General features: G+C 40.4%; 1 protein-coding gene across 6 annotated transcripts in view; it reads right to left on the bottom strand.

Moving 5' to 3' along the window:
* The window catches only part of CDK14 (cyclin dependent kinase 14), a 540,806-nt gene that overhangs the window by 408,874 nt on the left and 112,099 nt on the right, over positions 1-19,833 (bottom strand). The window contains exons 1-2 of one of the 6 annotated variants that reach the window (XM_084786937.1): positions 17,728-18,041; positions 17,281-17,376 (exon numbers count right to left, since the gene is read on the bottom strand). The exons of 2 other annotated variants lie outside the window; for them this stretch is intronic. Coding sequence is in view for 1 of the 4 variants with exons in the window: in XM_084786934.1 (XP_084643060.1) it covers positions 18,091-18,237 (147 nt within the window). In the remaining 3 variants the exon portion in view is untranslated. Of the gene's footprint in view, positions 1-16,859; positions 16,999-17,280; positions 17,377-17,727; positions 18,042-18,090; positions 18,275-19,833 lie in introns of those variants that run through there. 3 more of the 6 variants (XM_084786934.1, XM_084786936.1, XM_084786938.1) reach the window with 3 other exon arrangements.

The following is a 19,833-nucleotide window of genomic DNA, read 5'->3' on the forward strand; positions in this document are numbered from 1 at the left end:
ACTGGTGTAAACAGAGACACAGATACAGCTAGAGGCATCAACACTGCAGTTTGCATAAGCACAGTGGGGGAAAACATCAAGCAAAATTTCAGATATCTGCAGAGTAAAGGCAATATTACTAATTTTGTAAGCTTTTGTTTCAACTATGTAAAAATGTGTGTATAAAATAATCTAAGTACTTAAAGCTTCAAAAATACATTAATACAATACCCAGAATCCACTGTGTGGCAAGAACTTGCCTCCATTGGTAAGTATAGGTTGAATTATTATAGAACCAAATGAAACAGATCCTGTTTAACGTACGTCCGAAGTACTGGTGATGCTTGGGAGTTTTGGGTTTCTTGTTTGGGTTTCTTAATGTACATGTGTGTGTGTGTAGGTGTCTATCTGTCTGACTGTGTGTGTGTGTGCCTGCCCACATTTGTGCAGTACTCTGAGGCCAGGAGAAGATGCTGAGTATTAAATGGTTGTGAACCATCAAGACAGATATTGGGGCCTCTAGAAGAGCAGTGAACAACCTTAATTGCTAAGCCATTTCTCTATTCCTCAAGATACATATATATATTTTAAAGATTCAATAGAGAATCTACTACACATGACCTACACATGACCAAAACTTTGTATCACAAGTATGCTAAATGCATGCAGTATTTTAAGGCTATTTTCTTTTTAAAGATAGGAAGGCAATAAATAAGAAAATATCACCATCACTGAGTCAGTCAATAGAACCATGAGCTCCAAATGTCAATAAACCCTAAACATAAGAGATTTGAGGCAAAATTCATAAACATGTGTCAAAATTATATTAATAACACTAAATGAACATGGAAAAGAAGAGTGATCTAAAGAAATAACCTTGGAATCAACCTTAAGATACTTACAAAGGTAGATGAAATCCAAAATAAGAAAAAAAATAAATAACAATTCAGTATCAAAAAGGAAATAAAATAGAAAACAATGAACATTAATAAAAAATTAAAACAAAGTTAAAAATTAACAAACATCTTAGTAGACTGACAAATGAAAGAAAGAAAGCATATCTCTTTCAATTTAGTGCCCAGGTCACAGGTAAATTTAAAATAAGTCCCCATACCATAGTAGTTCGTGCAGTACCATTTTTTTCCAGGCACGATAAGAGACTGTATGAGAGAGCGGCTACTTTTATTTTTAGTTTATGTATATTTTCATATATATATATATATGTGTGTGTGTGTGTGTGTGTGTGTGTGTGTGTGTGTGTGTGTGTGTGCATACATATGCTTGCTGCCCATAGATCCTGGAAGATGGTGTTGGAGCTCCAGGAAGTAGAGTTACAAATACTTATAAGCTGTCAAGTGCATGCTGGGAACAGAGCCCAGGTCCTCTGCAAAAGCAGCAAGTGCTCTTAAGTGCTGAGTTGTCTCTCTAGCATCTAAGATACTACAACGCTTTATCTAAGTTCATGAAAGGAAAGGCCGTCTCGTGTTATGGCATCCTTCTCCCATAATGCCTAGCATAGTCTTCTTGTAGTAAATCATATATTAAAAACACTCATCCAAATAACTAGTCATCATATGTGTTAAGCCAAAGAACTAGGCTCTAAGACATCCATCCAAAAGCATTATTTAAAAAGCACAATCCTAGCCAGGCACAGTGATGCACACCTGTAATCCCAGCACTCAGGCAGGCAGAGTCAGGCAGATCTCTTTGAGTTTTAGGCCAGCCTGGTATATAAAATGAGTTCGGGAAAACCAAGGCTACACAGATAAATCCTGGCTGCAACAAAACAAAACAAAACAAAACACCCCCAAAAAAATTAAAATAAAATAAAAGCACAATCCTGACACAAAAATAATAAATGTATATGTTCATGAATAGCTATCACCAAGATTCTTTACATGAGGCTCATTGTGATAGATAGATTCTAAAACAATACCTAGAACAACACCTACTATCTCTTGCTTTTGAATACTCCCCTCCCCTTTTCATGCAATTATGATGTAATATCAGATCATTGTATTGTTCTATATACAAACATTAGATGACTCAGTGAGATTAAAAAAAAAAAAAACTAGGAGAGCCCTTCAAAACCAGGAAAAACAAGATCAGAAAGCTGTGGGCTGAACTAGTTTGAAAGACAGCATGATGATGGTATAACATGGCCTCTGCCTGACAACCACCAGAAAAATAGGGACCACACAACTGCACACACAGGAAGGGTAGTTCTGTCGACCTCTGTGATGATTTTGAGCTCCAGGTGAGAACCACCAAGCAGAAAACAACAACCTGTCTTCAGCCTGGTAAGATCGCAGGCAGAGAAACCCTATGCCACACCCAGTCTTTCAGCCTATTGAAGCTGTACTCATGAGCCTATGCCTTTGTGGTACGATGTTATCTAAGAGTAGAAACCTAATACGCACATTTTACTGAAAGAGCTTGATGTACTCTGATACCTGAGCAGAGGAAAAACAGGGCTGCACACAGCACTAACAAATCATAAGCAATGGTTGTCATGGTTGCTGGGGATGGCTATGTACTGAGTTCCATGCACATAACTAAGACTATGTACAATTTATGCTGCTCTCCTGTACGACCAGGCTGCCATGAATCACACCATTCAGCATCAATACCTTCTTTGTGCATGCATCTTCAACAAGGAAAGAAACGTATACTGGGTTTTCCACATAAGGCAAAGTAAACGCTTCTAGATGGGTTTCGTGTTTCCAGTAATAGGGGCACAGGACTTAAACACGATCTGCCCATCTCTGTTAACTGTGAGGGCAACAGAAAGCCGAGCTCAGGTCCTTCTGAAACACCTGGAGTCAGCTCCGCAGCCCTCGAGCACTCTCCTGTCCCTTCTCCTGGAGACCCTGAATTCCAGAACTCTGGTTCAGAAGAGGATCCAGCAAGGTGAAATGAGAGCAGTATCCACTCCTTGATGAGAGGCATAGTTTCTAGCAACTCTTAGCATAGAAATTGTTGAGTAATGTAGGCCCTGTAGTGGCAGAGGGGCCCAGGAGGCAGGTGCTTCACCCCTGCAGCCACATCTTCCTATGAATCACTCTATAACCTGTTAGTGCATACCTAACAAAGGAGGGTCTCCAGCCAATAAAGAGTAGCCCTTTATTCCTTCCCAGCTTTTGCATTCATTCCCACCACATGCCCAGATCCTGGCTGATGTTGTATCTCCCACTGGAAAAAAATAGATTCCAGCTCATAGGACATAAGTGTTGGGGGTGGGTGGGAAAAAAGAATCAAATAAGAAGAAAAAGACACGGAAGCTTGGAAACATCCAGCTATTAACAAAAGCCAGGGTCCCTTTTGAAATATCAGGAAGAATGTTATCCAGACAAGAGAAGTGGTTTAACGGGGTTCCCACTGACAAAACTGGGGTTGGTTATTCAGCCATCAAAAAGAAACCTAATATTGTGTTTAAATCAAATGCGTTACTGAAAAGGCATGAGTTCAATATGATTTCAAATGATAAAAGCTACTAAAGTAGGAATAGCAATTACAATAGGAAAGAATAAATATAATACAATATAACCAGTCTTAACACAGAGAGAACGTTGACCAGCCCAGCAGAGCTAGGCCAAGTAGAAAGCTACTGAAGACATGGATGTTTGCTCAGGGCCTGTTGGGGGAGGGGGGAAAGGCTGAGTGGTATCCGTAGAGAAACAAGAGTAGCATGGTGGCCCTGGGCAATTCAATAGCGCAATATGCTGAAGGGCAGGTAAGGTTCCCCATGTGACATATTACAAAACATACATCTGTTAGACAGACAACAGCCTGCAAAGAGAAATGCCCATTCGCAAAAGGAAGTTTTTCAAATAAGTTCACTTTTAGCAGCATATGTGAAATAACCCCTAAAAGGGAAACTCAGTTTGACTGCCATCCTGGGATTCAAGTCTGAGTCACGAATTTAGACAAGGGACCCAAGAAGACACCAAATGATCAGCAACTAAGATTCTGTAACCCATGCTACTGTGCAAGCGTAAAGATAACACATTGTAAGAATACATAAGAGAGAAATCTGATTAAGTTCCCTGAGGAGGCAAGCTAAGTGAGTAGATCAATAATGCTTAGGAAGGCTTTAAAAAATGAGATTAATCCAACTCATAATGTTAGTGTTTTAAAACAGAGCACACACAACTGCAGCAATATAATTTTCAATAATCATATTCATTCTTATGTTCTTTATTTAGAGTATATGAAACATGCTAGAGTCATGGAGATTAGTATGTGAGAGTAGGGCAATTTGATTAAGTAAGTAATCAGAGATTAAATACTGGGAAAGAAAATTTTTAAAGATTTAAAGATTTATATGTGCAAGTGTGTATGAGTGAGAGAGAGAGAAAGAGAGAGAGCGCGAGAGAAAGCATGTGTGTGTGTGTGTGTGTGTGTGTGTGTGTGTGTGTGTGTGTGTGTGTGTACCAGCAGAGGACAGAAGAGAGTGTCAGATAGCCCAGAGCTAGTTACAGGCTGTTCTGAGCCTCCCATCATGGGTGCTGGAAACCAAATGCTGTTCCTATGCAAGAGCAGTAAACACTCTTCACCAGTGGCCATTGCTGCAGCCCCTAAATTAATTTTTAATTGATTTTATTAGCTAAAAAAAATTTTTTTTAAGAATAGGAGTATTCAGCCATGTTCAAAGACTCCAGGCTGAAGCTGCTCCAAGCACGGTTGACCTGGACCATTCCGTGGGTCGTCACTTTGTAAATCATCTGTTGAGTAGTCTTTGTCGGTGATCTTGGGATGGAAATCCTCCTTCTCATGCCAGGCCACAACTGTGCTGAAATACTTCCTCTCTACAGAGGCCCCTGCTGATTCAATCCCCTGACACTTAGAACAAGCTTTGTTAAGAATCCCTCCAGTAAAAAATAAAATAAAGTAAAATAAAATAAAATAAAATAAAATAAAATAAAATAAAATAAAAAGAATCCCTCCAGTGACTGCAGTTAGTCTGCCAAGTCTTGTACACTTATACCACAATGATTCCTCTTCATTAACAATCTGAACAATCCATCTCCTCCACAGGGCTATGACTTCGTCTCATATCCCATTTACAGCCCGAAAAACCACTCGGCTTCAGAGGTTCTCTTGAAGAATCCAGTAGATTTTTTGCTGACAAAATCATGAAGAACAAGAGGCTTAATCCCAGCACTCGGGAGGCAGAGACAGGTGGATCGCTGTGAGTTCGGGGCCAGCCTGGTCTACACAGAGGAACCCTGTCTTGAAAAACCAAAATAAAATAAAATAAAATAAAATAAATAAATAAATAAATAAATAAAAGTGGCCATCTCAAATCATAGGGCCAAGAGAAAACATCTTGGGGACATACGCCCAAGGCCAATCACAGTAAACAGACACATTATTACCCCATGTGAAAACAGAGCATACCAACACAAATGGGAATTAAGGATATATTTTCCGCAACTACAGTTTTTTGCACTTCATTTAAAAACAGAAGAGACAAGAATTACATAAGCAGGGATGCCTTGTGGTACTTGAAAACACTGAAAAGAAGAAATCGTCACAAATGCCAGAATAAACTTCTTTTTTTCTTCCATTGAATTCAACAGGAGTTAGTATTTCCATCTAGACAAGAGGTGAAACCACACACAGAGCTATTCATCTGACTAAGTCTGGCCCACTGATCTTTATTTGCTTTGGTTTGTTTTATTCTTTGATAACTTCATATAGTTTATTTTATAAAAGTATTTCCCATCCCTCAGCTCCTGTTTCCTTTCCCACCAACTTCCTGTTCTTTCTAATAAAACAAATGTAAACAACAAACAACAAAGAGTCACTAAAAATCCAGAGTCCAGTTTGTGTCTACCAGCTACACCTGAGCATGGAGCATGGTCGACGTGCTCAGTGTCACTCCATTGGGAAAAGCTGATGACTCTTCTCCCAGTGGCTATCTTTTCCAAATAGCGTCTTGGTTAGGGCCGGGCCTTTGTGCCCACTTCTGATCCTTCGTGCTGGGATTTCTGTCTGGCTTGAGGCTGTGCAGGTCTTGTGCATGCTGCCACAGGCTCTGTGAGCTCATATGTGCATTTGCTCTATGTCCAGAAAAGACTGTTTTCTTAAAACTACCCATCACCTCTGGCTCTTATAATCTTCCCACCAACACCACCCTTCTACACAGAAGGCTGTCAGAGACATCACATTCAGGGCCGCTTACTCCAAAGTCTCCCAAGCTCTGCACACTGTCCAGGTGTGAGTCTCTGTGCTAATTGCCATCTAAGAAGAAGCTTCTCCAGAGAGACTCAAATGGTATATACTCACTTATAACTGGACACTAGCCTAAGGGGCAGGTCCCATTAAAGTCTTCGCCTACCAGGAAAGTGAGATAGAGGTGAGGACATCCTATTGAGACTCTAGGTGAGAAAAATATAGGAGATAGGGAAGTAGTTGGATCCATAGGATCCTAGAAACCTACGAGAGGAACATTATGATAGGTGGATCTGAGCCCAGGGGTTCTACTTGATCTAAGGCACCAACCAAGGATAATACGTGCAGTCATCATCAAACCCCTACCCAGATCTAGCCAAGGGACAGAAGATTCTCCACAGTTAAGTGGAGACTAGGGACTGACTTTCACAGGATCTCTGGTGCCCCATATTTGGCCATGTCCCTTTGTTGGGGAGGCCCAACGGCATTCGGAGGAAGGATAGCGGACTACCAAGAAGAGACTTGATACCCTAGCACCATATTCAGGGGGAGGAGGTCCCCCTCAGTCACAGTCATAGGGAAGGGGGATTGGAGTGAAAGTGGGAGGGAGAGAGGAATGGGAGGATGCATGGGATGGGATAGAAAATGAGATGTAATATGAATTATTTTATTTTTCAACAAAAATGTGTTAAAAAAAAAAAAAGAAGAAGAAGAAGAAGAAGCTTCTCTGATGAGGGCTGAGCAATGTCATTTGGGAGTCATCTTACCGCTACATTAATTTAGCAGAATAATAGTAGGTCTTTGCCGGGCCTGTGAATTATTTAGTTTCAGGATCTTGGCCTCATTAATAATATCAGGGATAGTTCTAGCTATGGCATTGTCCCATTCAGCCTTAACAGAGGTTTGCGAATTTGTTGGTAGACCCCCAACTTCGTTTAAGAAAAGAAAAACTTAGATAATTCCAACAGTGTTAGAGGCTCCAAAAGTCAGAGTTTGACCTGTGATTTTTGCTTGCAGCTATGTAAAACCTAGACAACTGTCTCCTGCAGCCTCAGCAATAGATGTGAAAGAGCACAGCTTAATTTGGTTAAGGCTGGCATTCATTTGAAGTGAATTCATTCGGGTTGAAAATTGTCCCTTTGAATCAGCCATTTTCTGGTGATTGGCATGTTCCTAAGATCCCAGAGTGACCTTCTCTACTTGCTTATGCCTCTCTCACAGTGAAAGGCAGCTACCAGAACAGAATGGCTTTAAAAGATGCCAAATTGGGGCTGAGCATGGTGGCGCACACCACTAACCCCAGCACTTGGGAGGCAGAGGCAGGTGGATCACTGTGAGTTTGAGGCCAGCTTGGTCTACAAGGCCAGTCCAGGATATCCATGGCTAAGACAGAGAAACCCTGTCTCAAAAAACCAAAAAAAAAAAAAAAAAAAAAAAAAAGCTAATTTGACCTGTGCCAAATATGACCACACATCTGGCAGTGGCGAGGTCACAGTCTTCTGATGTTCATGAAGGGAGTATCTATCACAGGCCCTGTACAAGCTACAACATACGCACAACCTTGACAACATCACATCTCTGCAGCTACCTCTGTTTTGTTTTTTGCAATATACATTGCCCCCATGGAGGACTGAGAATTCTCTCCTACTCAACGACGACTCTCAGAATCCCTCCTAATTAAAACCACATTTGGTCATTTTCAAGGTTTCATAGGAAGAATTACCTCTCCCAAAATATTTGAAATTTTAAAATTATAAAACAAAAAGGGAATGTCAGCTACAAAAGAGTCGGCACAGAATTGTGAGGTATAAGAGGGACTTATACCACCACTGGAACAATGTCCATGATGGCCATCTTGGCCTGTTATCTTAATCCCTAGGATAAGAGAGGACGGCACCCTCCCCCTGAACACTGCAGCTTCTCTTTTCTCCTTAATTAGCATGTGTTTGCATGTCTCTGTATCTGTGCAGTTACATAGATAAAGATGGTTCCATGAACGCATGGAACAAAGATATAGATTGCATTAATTATGTGTAAAAACAGTGATACATGTATAGATGTTTTATTGCCTGCCATCTTGTTTTTGCAAAAGCCAAGCTCTCCATAACAACATTAACTAATACACACAACGCAGAAAAGCTTTCAGGAAGCCTCTTAGACATGCTGGCTTCAGTCTTCTCACTCGCTGAATGGCACAGCTGTTGTACTAGGCAGGTGCTTTGATCTTTCCAGCCTCTAGCATGAAAATGGGCCCCGGGTAATAATGGTTAATGATTTTAAGTTTATCAAGTGCCAGACAAAGAAACTCACTTATTTGTGTTTCCTTTCATGTACAATTCCTCCTTGGCAATTTAGGATTCAGAAAGTATGGAGGTGGTACACACCATAAATGCTTTCCTTGGTATACATGAAAGTATGAAATCACAGAATCATCTGTCAGCAATGGCAGCAGGAACATTCTGGATAAGGAGTCAGTTACGTAAAGCGTGGTGCAGTAATTCACCCTATGACATTTGACAACCTTGGCTCTATTAAACACTAGCTCTGCCCCTGCATCGGTGTCATTGCCATAACCACAAATGCCATTACTACAAACTATAGCACTTTTAGCCTGTGCCTCAAAGTGTATCCTAAATAACTGCTGCCATCACAAATTTATGTAAGCTACACTCAGCTTGCCTTCCTATACAGGGTTGGAGAGCCAGAAATCTGTCTTTGTTTTTGCTTGGTTGTTGTTATCTTTCTCATGTGCCAATTATATTTCAGGCCCAAACTGTAAATACTTTGAGTACATAAAGCATGTTTTCCATCTTTTTTTAGTGTCCTAAAAGAAAAAAAGTATAGCCAGGAAATACATCCTCTGCCAATAACTGATCAATGAAAAGCCTTTCCCTTTAGCCAAAGGCAAGCCATCTTAAAAATCATCCTCGGGTACTACATTAAAAGGAGACACCCTCCAAGCTGAGGTCGTCTCTAGTCAATGGAAATGCTTTCACCAGCTGTTCCTAGTCACCAGAACTCAATTTGCCCATTAAGGTCACCTTGTTTTAAAATGCTATTTACTTTTCCAATCACTTTGTGTATATTAATTGTAGAAAACAATGGATCCCATTATTACATTTTCATACACATATGCACACACACACACACACACACACACACACACACACACACACACACTGTGAGCCATCCTGCTGGCCCCCTCCTCTTTTCAAATTGTCCTCTTCTACTTCCATGTCTCTTTTCCCCTTTAATCTAGGGTCTGAAAATGCAAGAAGAAAATATTTCAGTTAGCATGATGATCCCTAGTTGTATCCACTTTGCTGCAAACATGACATGATTTCATTCTTCTATGTAGCTCCACAAAACTCCATTCTCTATACAGACCACGCTTCCTTCATCTACTGATGCCAAGCAGCAGGCTCCCTCACCGTGACTCTCACAAGTAGTAATGCAATAACTGTAAATGCCTGTATCTCTGTGCAATGCTAACTTGAGGTTTCCAGAAGTACACACCTAGGGATTATATAACTGGATCACATGAAGTTCTGGGTGAATTTGAGGAACCTCTGCACTGATGCCATCATGGATGCACGTCATTTCCCTGTATCCCCATCCAGATTTGCTACAATTTGGTTTTGTTTTAATTAATTAGTTAATTAATTGTTTTTATTCACTTTACATTCCAATCATAGCCTCTCCTACCTTTCTTCCTGGTCTCGTCCTTCATCCTCCCTCCCCTGCCCCTCAGAAAAGGGAACACACCCCTCCTGACTAACCTCCCCCAGCACATCAAGTCCCATCATGACTGAGCACCATCCTCTTCGCCTGTGGCCTGGCAAGGCATCCCTGCAGGGGGGAGGGGGGGATCAAAGAGCAGGCAACAGAGTCCATGTCAGAGACAACCCCAGCTCCCCTTACTAGGGGACCCACATGAAGACCAAGCTGCATCTAAAACAGGTATTTCTCTGCTAATTTGTTTGTTTGGCTCTGACCTAATTTTATTTGATCCCTGCATCAACTAATGGACAAAGCTCAGTGGAAAAGGACAAAGCTGCATCATGTCATACTGCCTACAGAGCACGTATTTCCTTGCCATATTTTTTTATCTTTTATGCCATTAAAGAAACAGAAAAGACGCTTTCTGTACTCACGAGATTTACAGTTTGGGCCTGAAATATAATTAGCACATGAGAAAGATAACAACAAGCAAACAAAATCAAAGGCAGACTTCCTGCTGCTCCAACCATATATAGGAAAGCAAAGCCAGGGACTGTGGTTTTGTAATAAACTTTCTGGGATCTAATGTTTACTAGCAACAAGATAGACAATTGTTTTATTAATTCTAATGGGAATATGTATGTATGCTTCAAGGAGCGAAAGTTTTGGTAAATGTAATAATAATTCCAAGTAGCTTTCTCTACTATAATATTATAGTACTAGGTTTATGTGAGATATAGTTTTGCCTATATGCTCACACAGGTATATGTAAGCATCTACTTACAAAGCTCTACTATCTGCGTTTTTAATGTTACAATTATAAACTTAAAGGTTTAATGATGACTCATAGCAAGGGTAAAAGTAATAACTGTATTGCTACTTGAGGCCTACATAGGGTCTTTGTCATGCTGTTATCTTCATGTAGGACACTCTCTAATACCATGGCTGCTCACTGGCCAGCAGGAACAGCGCCCCCCTCTGGAATGGCAGGCTCACCACCGTCCTACTACATTAGAATTTGAATTGTAACAAGATGCCCGGTAGATTCACATTTGTGACATAATGGTAGTGCCCTAGGCCTTATGATGGTGTATTCTGCTCTTATGGTTAAATAAAGGAGAGGAGTCAACTCCTTTAGGAACAAATTTTGCTTCAGTTTCTACATACCACAGGAGTGACAAACACATTGCCGTCTTTGGGGAACACTTTTGCTCAAACAATCCACAAAATATGATGTCAATTTCAGATAACTAATATTATTTTAATCACTGAAATAAAGTTTCCTAACAATGTACCACTAACATGTATATAGCCAATGTCTATAAGTATCCTCTATTTGAAATAAAACAGCAATGAGAGTAAGATAACAAGGAATAAGATATACATATCCTTAGAGCATACTTCCTGCCTATGGGCTGAAGTACTTAGATGTTGCTAGAAAAGGGACGATGGGTATATGTTCTAGTAAAGGTTTCAACATTAACTATTACGTCTTTTTTTTTTTTTTAATGTCATTAACAATTGAACCCAAAACTGAGATTTACTTATGGACCAAGGCTTATTTGTCATATTTGGAGGGAAAAATTTTAGAAACATGTTACTCCTATATTTAGAAAAAAATCATTTTAAGGGCATAGGCATATACAAAGCCCTGTATACCTACCCTACAGTAAGCCCAGCCATAGCGAGAGAGCCCTCTGCCTACATGGCAGAATGGAACAATCTTCTCCACAGGGCTGTGGCCTCTGTTCTGCGGCAGGATGAATGAATACCTTGCAGACAGCAGTGGTCCCAGTCAAATTTTATCAAAGGTCAAAGCAGGTACATACAAATTCTCTGGCTCCTACTTGACATCCCCAATTGTAATCTGGTTAAAATACCATCATGGGGAAAAAAAAAAAACTTAACGAAATAGCACTCACATGGGGTGACCATATAAGTCAGGAGGTGAAACAGTAGACTTGACACCTGTATTTTAGCACTGACCACGCATCTATGGTCAGAAGGAACCAGAAAAGGGGTATGTGTGATGATAAGAACGCACACACAGCACAGGAGTGACTCTGTCCTGCTGCTCCACAAAGTGAAGGCTCTGCCAACCCACAAAATCCCCACAGCTGAAAGTAGAATGCCCATTCTGGAAAAAACAAACAAACAAACTGAAACGTTAAGCTATACAAAGTGGCTCTTGATACATGACTAATTAGTTTCGTCATCAAGACACTGTTCCCTTAAAGCCGTCAAGAAAAAGTCTACTCCTCCACAAAAGAGCACGCTTCTCCTCTTTCAAAGGTTTAAATACAGCTCTTCTTCTATTAATCTCTGTCTCTAGTCCTGCCTGAGAAGGGGGAATAACAGTATATTTTCCAAAGAGCCTCCATCATGCACTAGTGTGAAGCAACCTGGCCAGAGACACACATGAACCACAGCAATTTCAAAACCAAAACCGTGTGTTATTTCAGACATACTAAGAGCAAATAAAATGGGCTGGGCTTGAAGTCAATGCTGTATCATAACCAGCCTATCCTGGAAGGCCTACTGTTTGAATTTCGCTTTTTAAAAGGCACCGTAAGAGGCTCCAGAAGCCGTCATCTGTCAGAAAGGCTGAGCAAAGGTCAGTCCCAGGTGCCACCTCAATTCTGTTGTTTCATATCTGAGTCTCACTGAATCGCCCCTAGCTTGTTTGTACTGAGCCAGGACTGTTCCATCTTCATGGGTATTCCTCTCAGATAGCTCTCTATTCGGCCCCTCATGCAAGATAAAGCATCCAGACAGTACAGCATTGAACAATGGAAACTGAGAAAAGTACACTAGTGGAGATAAAATCGATCCATTAAGGACCTGAATTCTTTCCACCTAGTAACTATACAAACAACATTTAACAATAAAGATTATAAGTACTTTAAAAATTCTTTCCTAAAGAAGAAACACAATGTCATACTATCATCTTATTCTGAAACACATAGAAAATAAACACAACTTCTATCACCTCATCTAAATCAAACATCTTTTATATATATTTATATATATATATATATATATATATATATATATATATATAAACTAAATGCTTTATTAGTGCTTAGATGATAACTTGGCAATTATGGTCAAGAGTGATGTTGCTCTGTTTAAAACGTGATGTTTCTCTTCCAATTAAATCAATCTAAATACAAATCTGACCAAAGAATTCAGGAAAATATAGGACATCACTGAATATAGTTGACTTCTGAAGCTCTCACCATTTTCTGAGCATCGTATGTGGGTCACTAACCACATGGAACTCCTGAATGCAGGGAGCAATGAGCCCTTAGGGGGGAAATGGAAGTGTCTTTCAATTCAGCTTTCACAATTGGTCCATCTACTGCAAAGAGCTAAAAATCTCAACAATAACAAGTTTATAGGGATCCTTTAATGACAAAGTCCCGTGACTCCATGAAGATCTGCTCTATATACCTTTCCTACAACAGAGTCAGTAGTGACTCCCCACTAATCCAAGGTGAGTAGAGCAGAGCTGCTGGATGCAAATATCCTGCTGCCTGCCATCTGAAACAAACCCGGTGCTACCAGAAGCATTTCACTGCCAACAGTTTTTGTGTTTTGGTTTTTTGTTTTGTTTTGTTTTGTTTTTTGTTTTTTAGCAAGCTCTCATTTAGTTGAGGAACTGGCTACTGGTTGAAATGGGTTGTTGGCTGGACCGAAGAGAACATCTTCAGAGAACGGCAGCATGCTCGTACAACCTCCTTTTATCTTCTTCAGCCCTGTAAAATTAAAAAATGCTCATATATGCCCTCTAATGAAGCAAACTGGAGAAGGATCTGGGATCTGGTAAGAATGCAGCGGTTAGAGAAGAGAGACGGACACTGGATTTCTAGATAAGATAACAATGGTAAAAATGATGGCTAGCTAGTGTGGATTTCTTTTCTAGAAGTTGCTATGAAACTGCCTCTTACATAATTTCTCAGTCTCTACCAAGAGCTTCAGGAGGGGACATCGTTATCTCAGTTTCATAGGTAATTAAACGGAAACACACACGGACTAAGCAACCTGTCGAAGGCCGTGCAGAGAGTAAACAAGGAAGCAGAGATTTATTGCAGGACCCAGCTAAAGAGAAGCTCCAGACCACAGTGCACACATCCCCCAAGACCTACATCTTGGAAGGAATAAACAAAGGATGGGCCTCGCTTGCAATACTGCTCATCCGTGTTTTTTCATCTCTACTGATACAAAAGAAAAAGTATCTTCAAAGCAGCATTGAGTGACTAGGGTGTAGCTTTCTGGCCTGCTCTTCCTTCCTCCCAACTCACCACCAAAGTAAACATTTATTTAATTAACCTAATATTCTGAATCTGCCTCTATGCAAAGCCAGGCTATAACAGAAAGAAGAAGAAGAGTAAAATGCACCAAGAGTCATTAAGGACATGTGTGGTACATGCGTGGACTCTGAGCATTTAAGGGGCAGAGGCAGGAGGCCTCAGCTATATAGAGTTGAAAAAGTCAGCATGACAACACAAGATACTATCCCAAAGGAAAAAAAAAAAAAAGAAATGCTATGGCCACTTAGAAAGATGAGATGACTCAGGTAATAAACACCGCTATGGTGAATCTTGCTCCTCTGTGCCTTGGACAGGGAGTTACAGGCATAGTTGGAAATTTTGCAGTGGTCTAGTACCAAAATTGTCAAATCAGCTGATAGCAAACAGGTAGATGGCTCTGAGTGGAGCCATGATATGACCTTCTAAAAAGGAATAGCCTATTGGAAAAAACCAATTGTATTTTTAAAAAGGCAGTATGTAGAGAAATTCAAAAAAGGAAAAACTTTATTGATGAAGCTAAGCGTGCCTAGCTAATGAAAATCTGTTTACTGTGATGTTGAGTGTATAACCTCTTTCTATTCTTCATGACTAATACAAAGGCTATCTAGGGGTTTCTAGTTGACTGTCTACTAAAAACAGGACTAGAGGCAGAAGGTAGCCCACAGAGTGCATAGAAAACAGTATATATGTGTGTGTGTGTGTGTGTGTGTGTGTGTGTGTGTGTGTGTGTGCATAGTATGTGTGTGTACATATATAATATACACATGCATATGTATGTTTTTCTTTTACAGTTAGAATGAGTAGTGCACTGGAAGCAGAGTAAGCGAAATCTTAATATTAATGATGACAAAAGTCACATTCCAGCTTCACAATGAATACCCCAGCTGGCCATTGCTCTCTAACAGCAAAGAACAGACAAGAAAATCTTAGCAGTCCAGGTACCGTGTTCAATCAACAAGGCATGTAAATAACCCATAAATGAAAGGACGGTTCCCTTCGTGCATCTTTAGTCCTCCCTCCTTGCTGTTTAGGGGCTGATTTTAGAAGCTCTACATCATTTACTACCATATGCAATGGGAACTTGATTTAGTGACACCCTATACTAAGGAGGAAAACTGCTATCTTTTCCATATTAAAATCAAAGCATGCTCTCCAAAGAATGAACTTCCAGTGTATGGTGCTGTATTGGTGAACTGTGAAAACACGCTAAGCGAAATAAGCCAAATGCTATGTCATTCCACTTGACAAGAAACACAGTACTTAGCAGAGGCCAACTTCATAGGCACCGAAGGCAGAATCAAAGTTATCAGGGGTGAGGGGAAGGGAGAATGGTAGTTACCATGAAAAAGATCTGGATACGGATAGGAGTAATTAGTGCAAAACACTGAATATACTTACTAATGCCACCGGGGATCTAAAAATGTGAAATTGGCAAACTCTGTAAGTGTATTTTAAACACAGTTTTAAAAAATCAAAGCATGCAGAATCCCTTTCACAATTACCAAAATGGAACATCAAAAACTTCCCACAGAATTTCTCTTCAAAATATTTTTTTTTAAACAAGATTCTAAGTTCCATGAGGGCAGAAACCAACCAGATAAACCTGTCCCATTCACCATTGTCACAAAGTAGACTTCCCACAAATGTTTGTGTGTAAGTGAATGCCTACAATAAGGAGGTCTCCAAGGCAGTCATTCCACTAGTTAGAAAGTTCCAAATGTGCTTTCTGTGAGAGAACACAATGGTTCAGGCTGCAGGGGGAAACGGTAAAATCACTACACCTGAGCCCCTTCCCTCTCCTCTCTCCTCGCTACAAACGTGTCTCCTAACATCTTCTACACGGAACATAGATAATAAATGTCTGTAGAATAAAGACAGAACGGTGATTGTAAAATACATGTCATATTACTGTTCTACTGTCCCCTTTTTGGAAATTACTTTTTGCAGATGTACCATTCCTCCTGTCACAGGATGAAAAATAAACCTCACAGCTTACACAAAATGAAGGTGAAAATATAAATAGCTAGAACATATCACTCTCAGAAAAAGACACAGCAAATATAGCATCATCTCAATAGAATCAGATGGAAAATAACAGTTTATATTTCCCTTTACTTTTTTAGAAAATAATAAGTGATTGATCAAAACACAAGAAAATTCCAACTATCCTTTGAACAAAATCCAAATATTCATTCCTAGAAATCAAAAGCCAGTTTCACGCTTAATTTTTGATAAGTACAGAGGTTCCTCCCCCAGTACGTGACTTATTGTGACTCCTAAGTTCCATCAATGCTTTTCTCAGTTAGCCGATAAAGTAATGGAGCATTCTTTCTTATTTTTCTTGTATTTTCTTGTATCACAAAATTACATAAACTAGTTTCTGGCCAATATGCAAGTTACTGATGGTCAACTAATATTCACGAACTATACCATTCACATTTCAAGTGCATTCCTAACTTCAAACATACAAAGTAAAATATTTTAAAGCAAAATATCAAATGCTTACATCCTTAATATTCATCACTTACATAAAAGGTGGACCCAGACAAATTCACAAGATCATCTAATGTATTAGTCTCAATGTAAACAACATGAACATATATCACTCAACCTCAAACCCCTTCACTACTTAATGCCATGTCCCAATTACTGAAACAAATAAAAATTCACCCTTTCTCACGGTTTATATTTCAACCTTGCTTTTCATCTTCCTCGTGAACAGGCAAGCCTCACTTTGGAGTAGCCTGTCTACTGCCCCAGCCTTTCACGCATGCAGGGGCTCTCCATCAGCGTCTCGTCTCCAGCGCCAGCAGCACACTAGTAGAGCTAGCCAGCACTTCAAGCAGTGCTGCATGAAGAATTATCACCTCTACCTATACTATGCGGGAAAGCACAACCACTACAGGTGTAATGATGCTAAATGGCAGCACCCTGACCTCTACTCAGCAACACACACTTAAAGCAGGTGCATTTCAGGGCTCAAGGAGGGGAGAGGGCGAGATGGGCAGAGGAGAAACCCCAGATCTCTAATATAGTAAGATATCAATTCCACTCGGATCCAATCCAGCTAAATTCACACACATCAGTTTACCCAAAGGAAAAGTGGTCTCTCGTCCTTCAGTGGCTTGACTCAGAGGGCATTCAGCCGAGCACAGCCAGGCAAAATGATCTGCAAGATCTCTTTAAGCTATAAAAAAAAGAAGACTAGTTTCCAAAGAAATCAGACTCAGACTCAGCTATGAAAAAAAAAAAAAAGCAGTCATTGAACATTTTCCTCATCTTTGCTACTGGTGTTTACCAACTACAAGCAATAGCCTCGGGAGCCTCCGGAGACTCGCTAGTAACCTCATCAGATCCTTAATTTAAATACCCCTTTATCAATCTCTGATGGGTTTGGCAGTTAAATAGAAGGGAATGAGTAAAATGACATGCAGAAAATGAATCCTTTTCAAGTTGTAAATGAGTGAGTCAGGATTCAGACTTGCCGAGATGCTCCAAATTAAAAAGCCTTGCTATGATTGCAGGCATGCTGTCTTACCGTTTCGCTGTTGTCTCCCTCAAGCTGGATTCACCTGGAACTCTTTAACATAATCTCTAGCAATGTGTCTGCACCAGGCCAGCCTCGTACAGCAACTGAATTCACATCTTTCTGCACTAGCAAGCCGAAATGGTACGGCCGTACTACAACCAAGAAAGGGGGAAGCATAAACAGGGGGGGAAATCCAGAAATCACTCAGATAAGCTGATGTCAGTGGAGCAAGACCAAAAAAACAAAAAACAAAAAAACCCGATTTCAGAAGAGCACAAAGGACATGCTAATGTTCAGTATCAAAAGCTTTAACAGTTGAATTTTTCCCTACAATGATCTATTTTTTTTTTCCTCCAAACACGATGGACTTGCCTGTGGAGTTCCCAGGAAAGCAGAGTAACCAGGCTCTGCAGCAGCATTGCAGCCAAAGTAACCATGCATATGCTGTCCAGGCAATCCACAACACACTGTCTCTCCAGAAAGATATTGATTTGCAATGCAGTGTTGCCTCAGAAGCATACAGAACGGGAGCCAAACAGCGAACGGTGACTGCACACGAGGAAAAAACATTTAATGCAGCAGTGCACCTTATCGTGCTGAATTCAATTTTTCAAAGGCACTACAAAAAGCCAGAAAGTGTCCTGAGTGACGATGCCACTAAATACAGATCTGAGGTCGTATAGAAGGCCAAGTTCAGGCTACCATCACTAACGCTACGAATGCTTGGAAAATGGCATAATGTGTCTATATGCATACATTTGTCATATGTAAATGAGACATAATGAGGACTCTAAAATTACCATGCACCAAACATATGAGGTTAAAAAAAAAATGCACAGGTGTGGCATTTACTGAACCAAAGTGACAGAATGCATAGTGATGAGCCGGCAGAACGGGCTTAGGACCCATGACACCCTCAAAAAATAAAATAGCAACACAAACCAGAGCACACAATCTTTAAGTAAATTGTGCCAAGTCATGCCAGAAGGTACTGGGTGGCAAAGGACTACTAAACTACTACTCTCTTAGCGCCCCCTCCAGGAGAGATGCTGATCTATGCCTCATACTTGTTTTAGGATTTCCTATGCAGGGGGGAAAGAGACTCACTTAGGTTCATAAATTAAAGTGAGGTACAGCAAAACGGAAAATAATTTACCCAAGAAAATGTTTAAATGACATGGTAATCTCAACTCATGAATATTCAATTACATGCTACTTTTAGTTATGAGAGATAGTAACCACTGCGCTAATGGCAAGTGGTCAATACTCCCAAAGCCCTGAGCTTGAGTATGATGGGAATGGCCACAGGGTGAAGAAGAACCATTTGCCCATCACATCCCAGCTGATACAAATGAACCATTTCTCCTTCCTACTACTTCACCCTCCTCACCACTCTGAATACGGCCTGAGAAATAATCATCCTGATTCTTTTCCCCTGCAACACCAAAGTTCTGTCAAAACTCTACCCTACCCTACCCTACCCACCCCCTAAAAAAGAAAACCAATCTTGTTAAAAATAAATATATTAGGTATTTCCTTCTTTACCAAAGATAAGAAACAAGTTACACACTTTGGGGGATGGGGGCGTAGTGCACACATATGCATGCACATTTGCAAGCCAGAAGTCAAGTGCAGACGTTGTTCCTCAGGAACCAACCTTGGTTTTTTGGGGGGGTTTCTCGATGGCCTGGAATTCACAGATAGTCTAAATTACCTGCCGGTGCTGGGGTAGTGAGAACGTGCTACCATACCTGGCATTTACATGGGTCCCCGTGCTTGCATGGCAAACACTTTTATGATAGAGCTAGCTCCTCAGACCAAGTTTGTCGCCTTAGTATCTGAAAGCTTTTGAATGATGTGAATACTGTCTGAAGAACAGACTGTAAGTTCAAAATGTACTTCAAGACTTGAGACTCTGTCCAGGACTGCTCATCCCACCAGCCCACAACCTCTCCCTTTTGCAAAGGCAACATTGCCTCATATTTGAGTCATTTGGGATGTAATTATACGCTGCCTCACAGAGTGCTCTTTTATTATTGGTGCTGTGCCTAGTTTAAGGCCCTTGAATACAAACCATGCCAATCACCAGCCTTTTTCATTACTCTGTAACACAAA

The sequence above is a fragment of the Acomys minous genome (genome assembly GCF_964271855.1).
Source record: "Acomys minous genome assembly, chromosome: 6".
NCBI lineage: Eukaryota > Metazoa > Chordata > Mammalia > Rodentia > Muridae > Acomys > Acomys minous.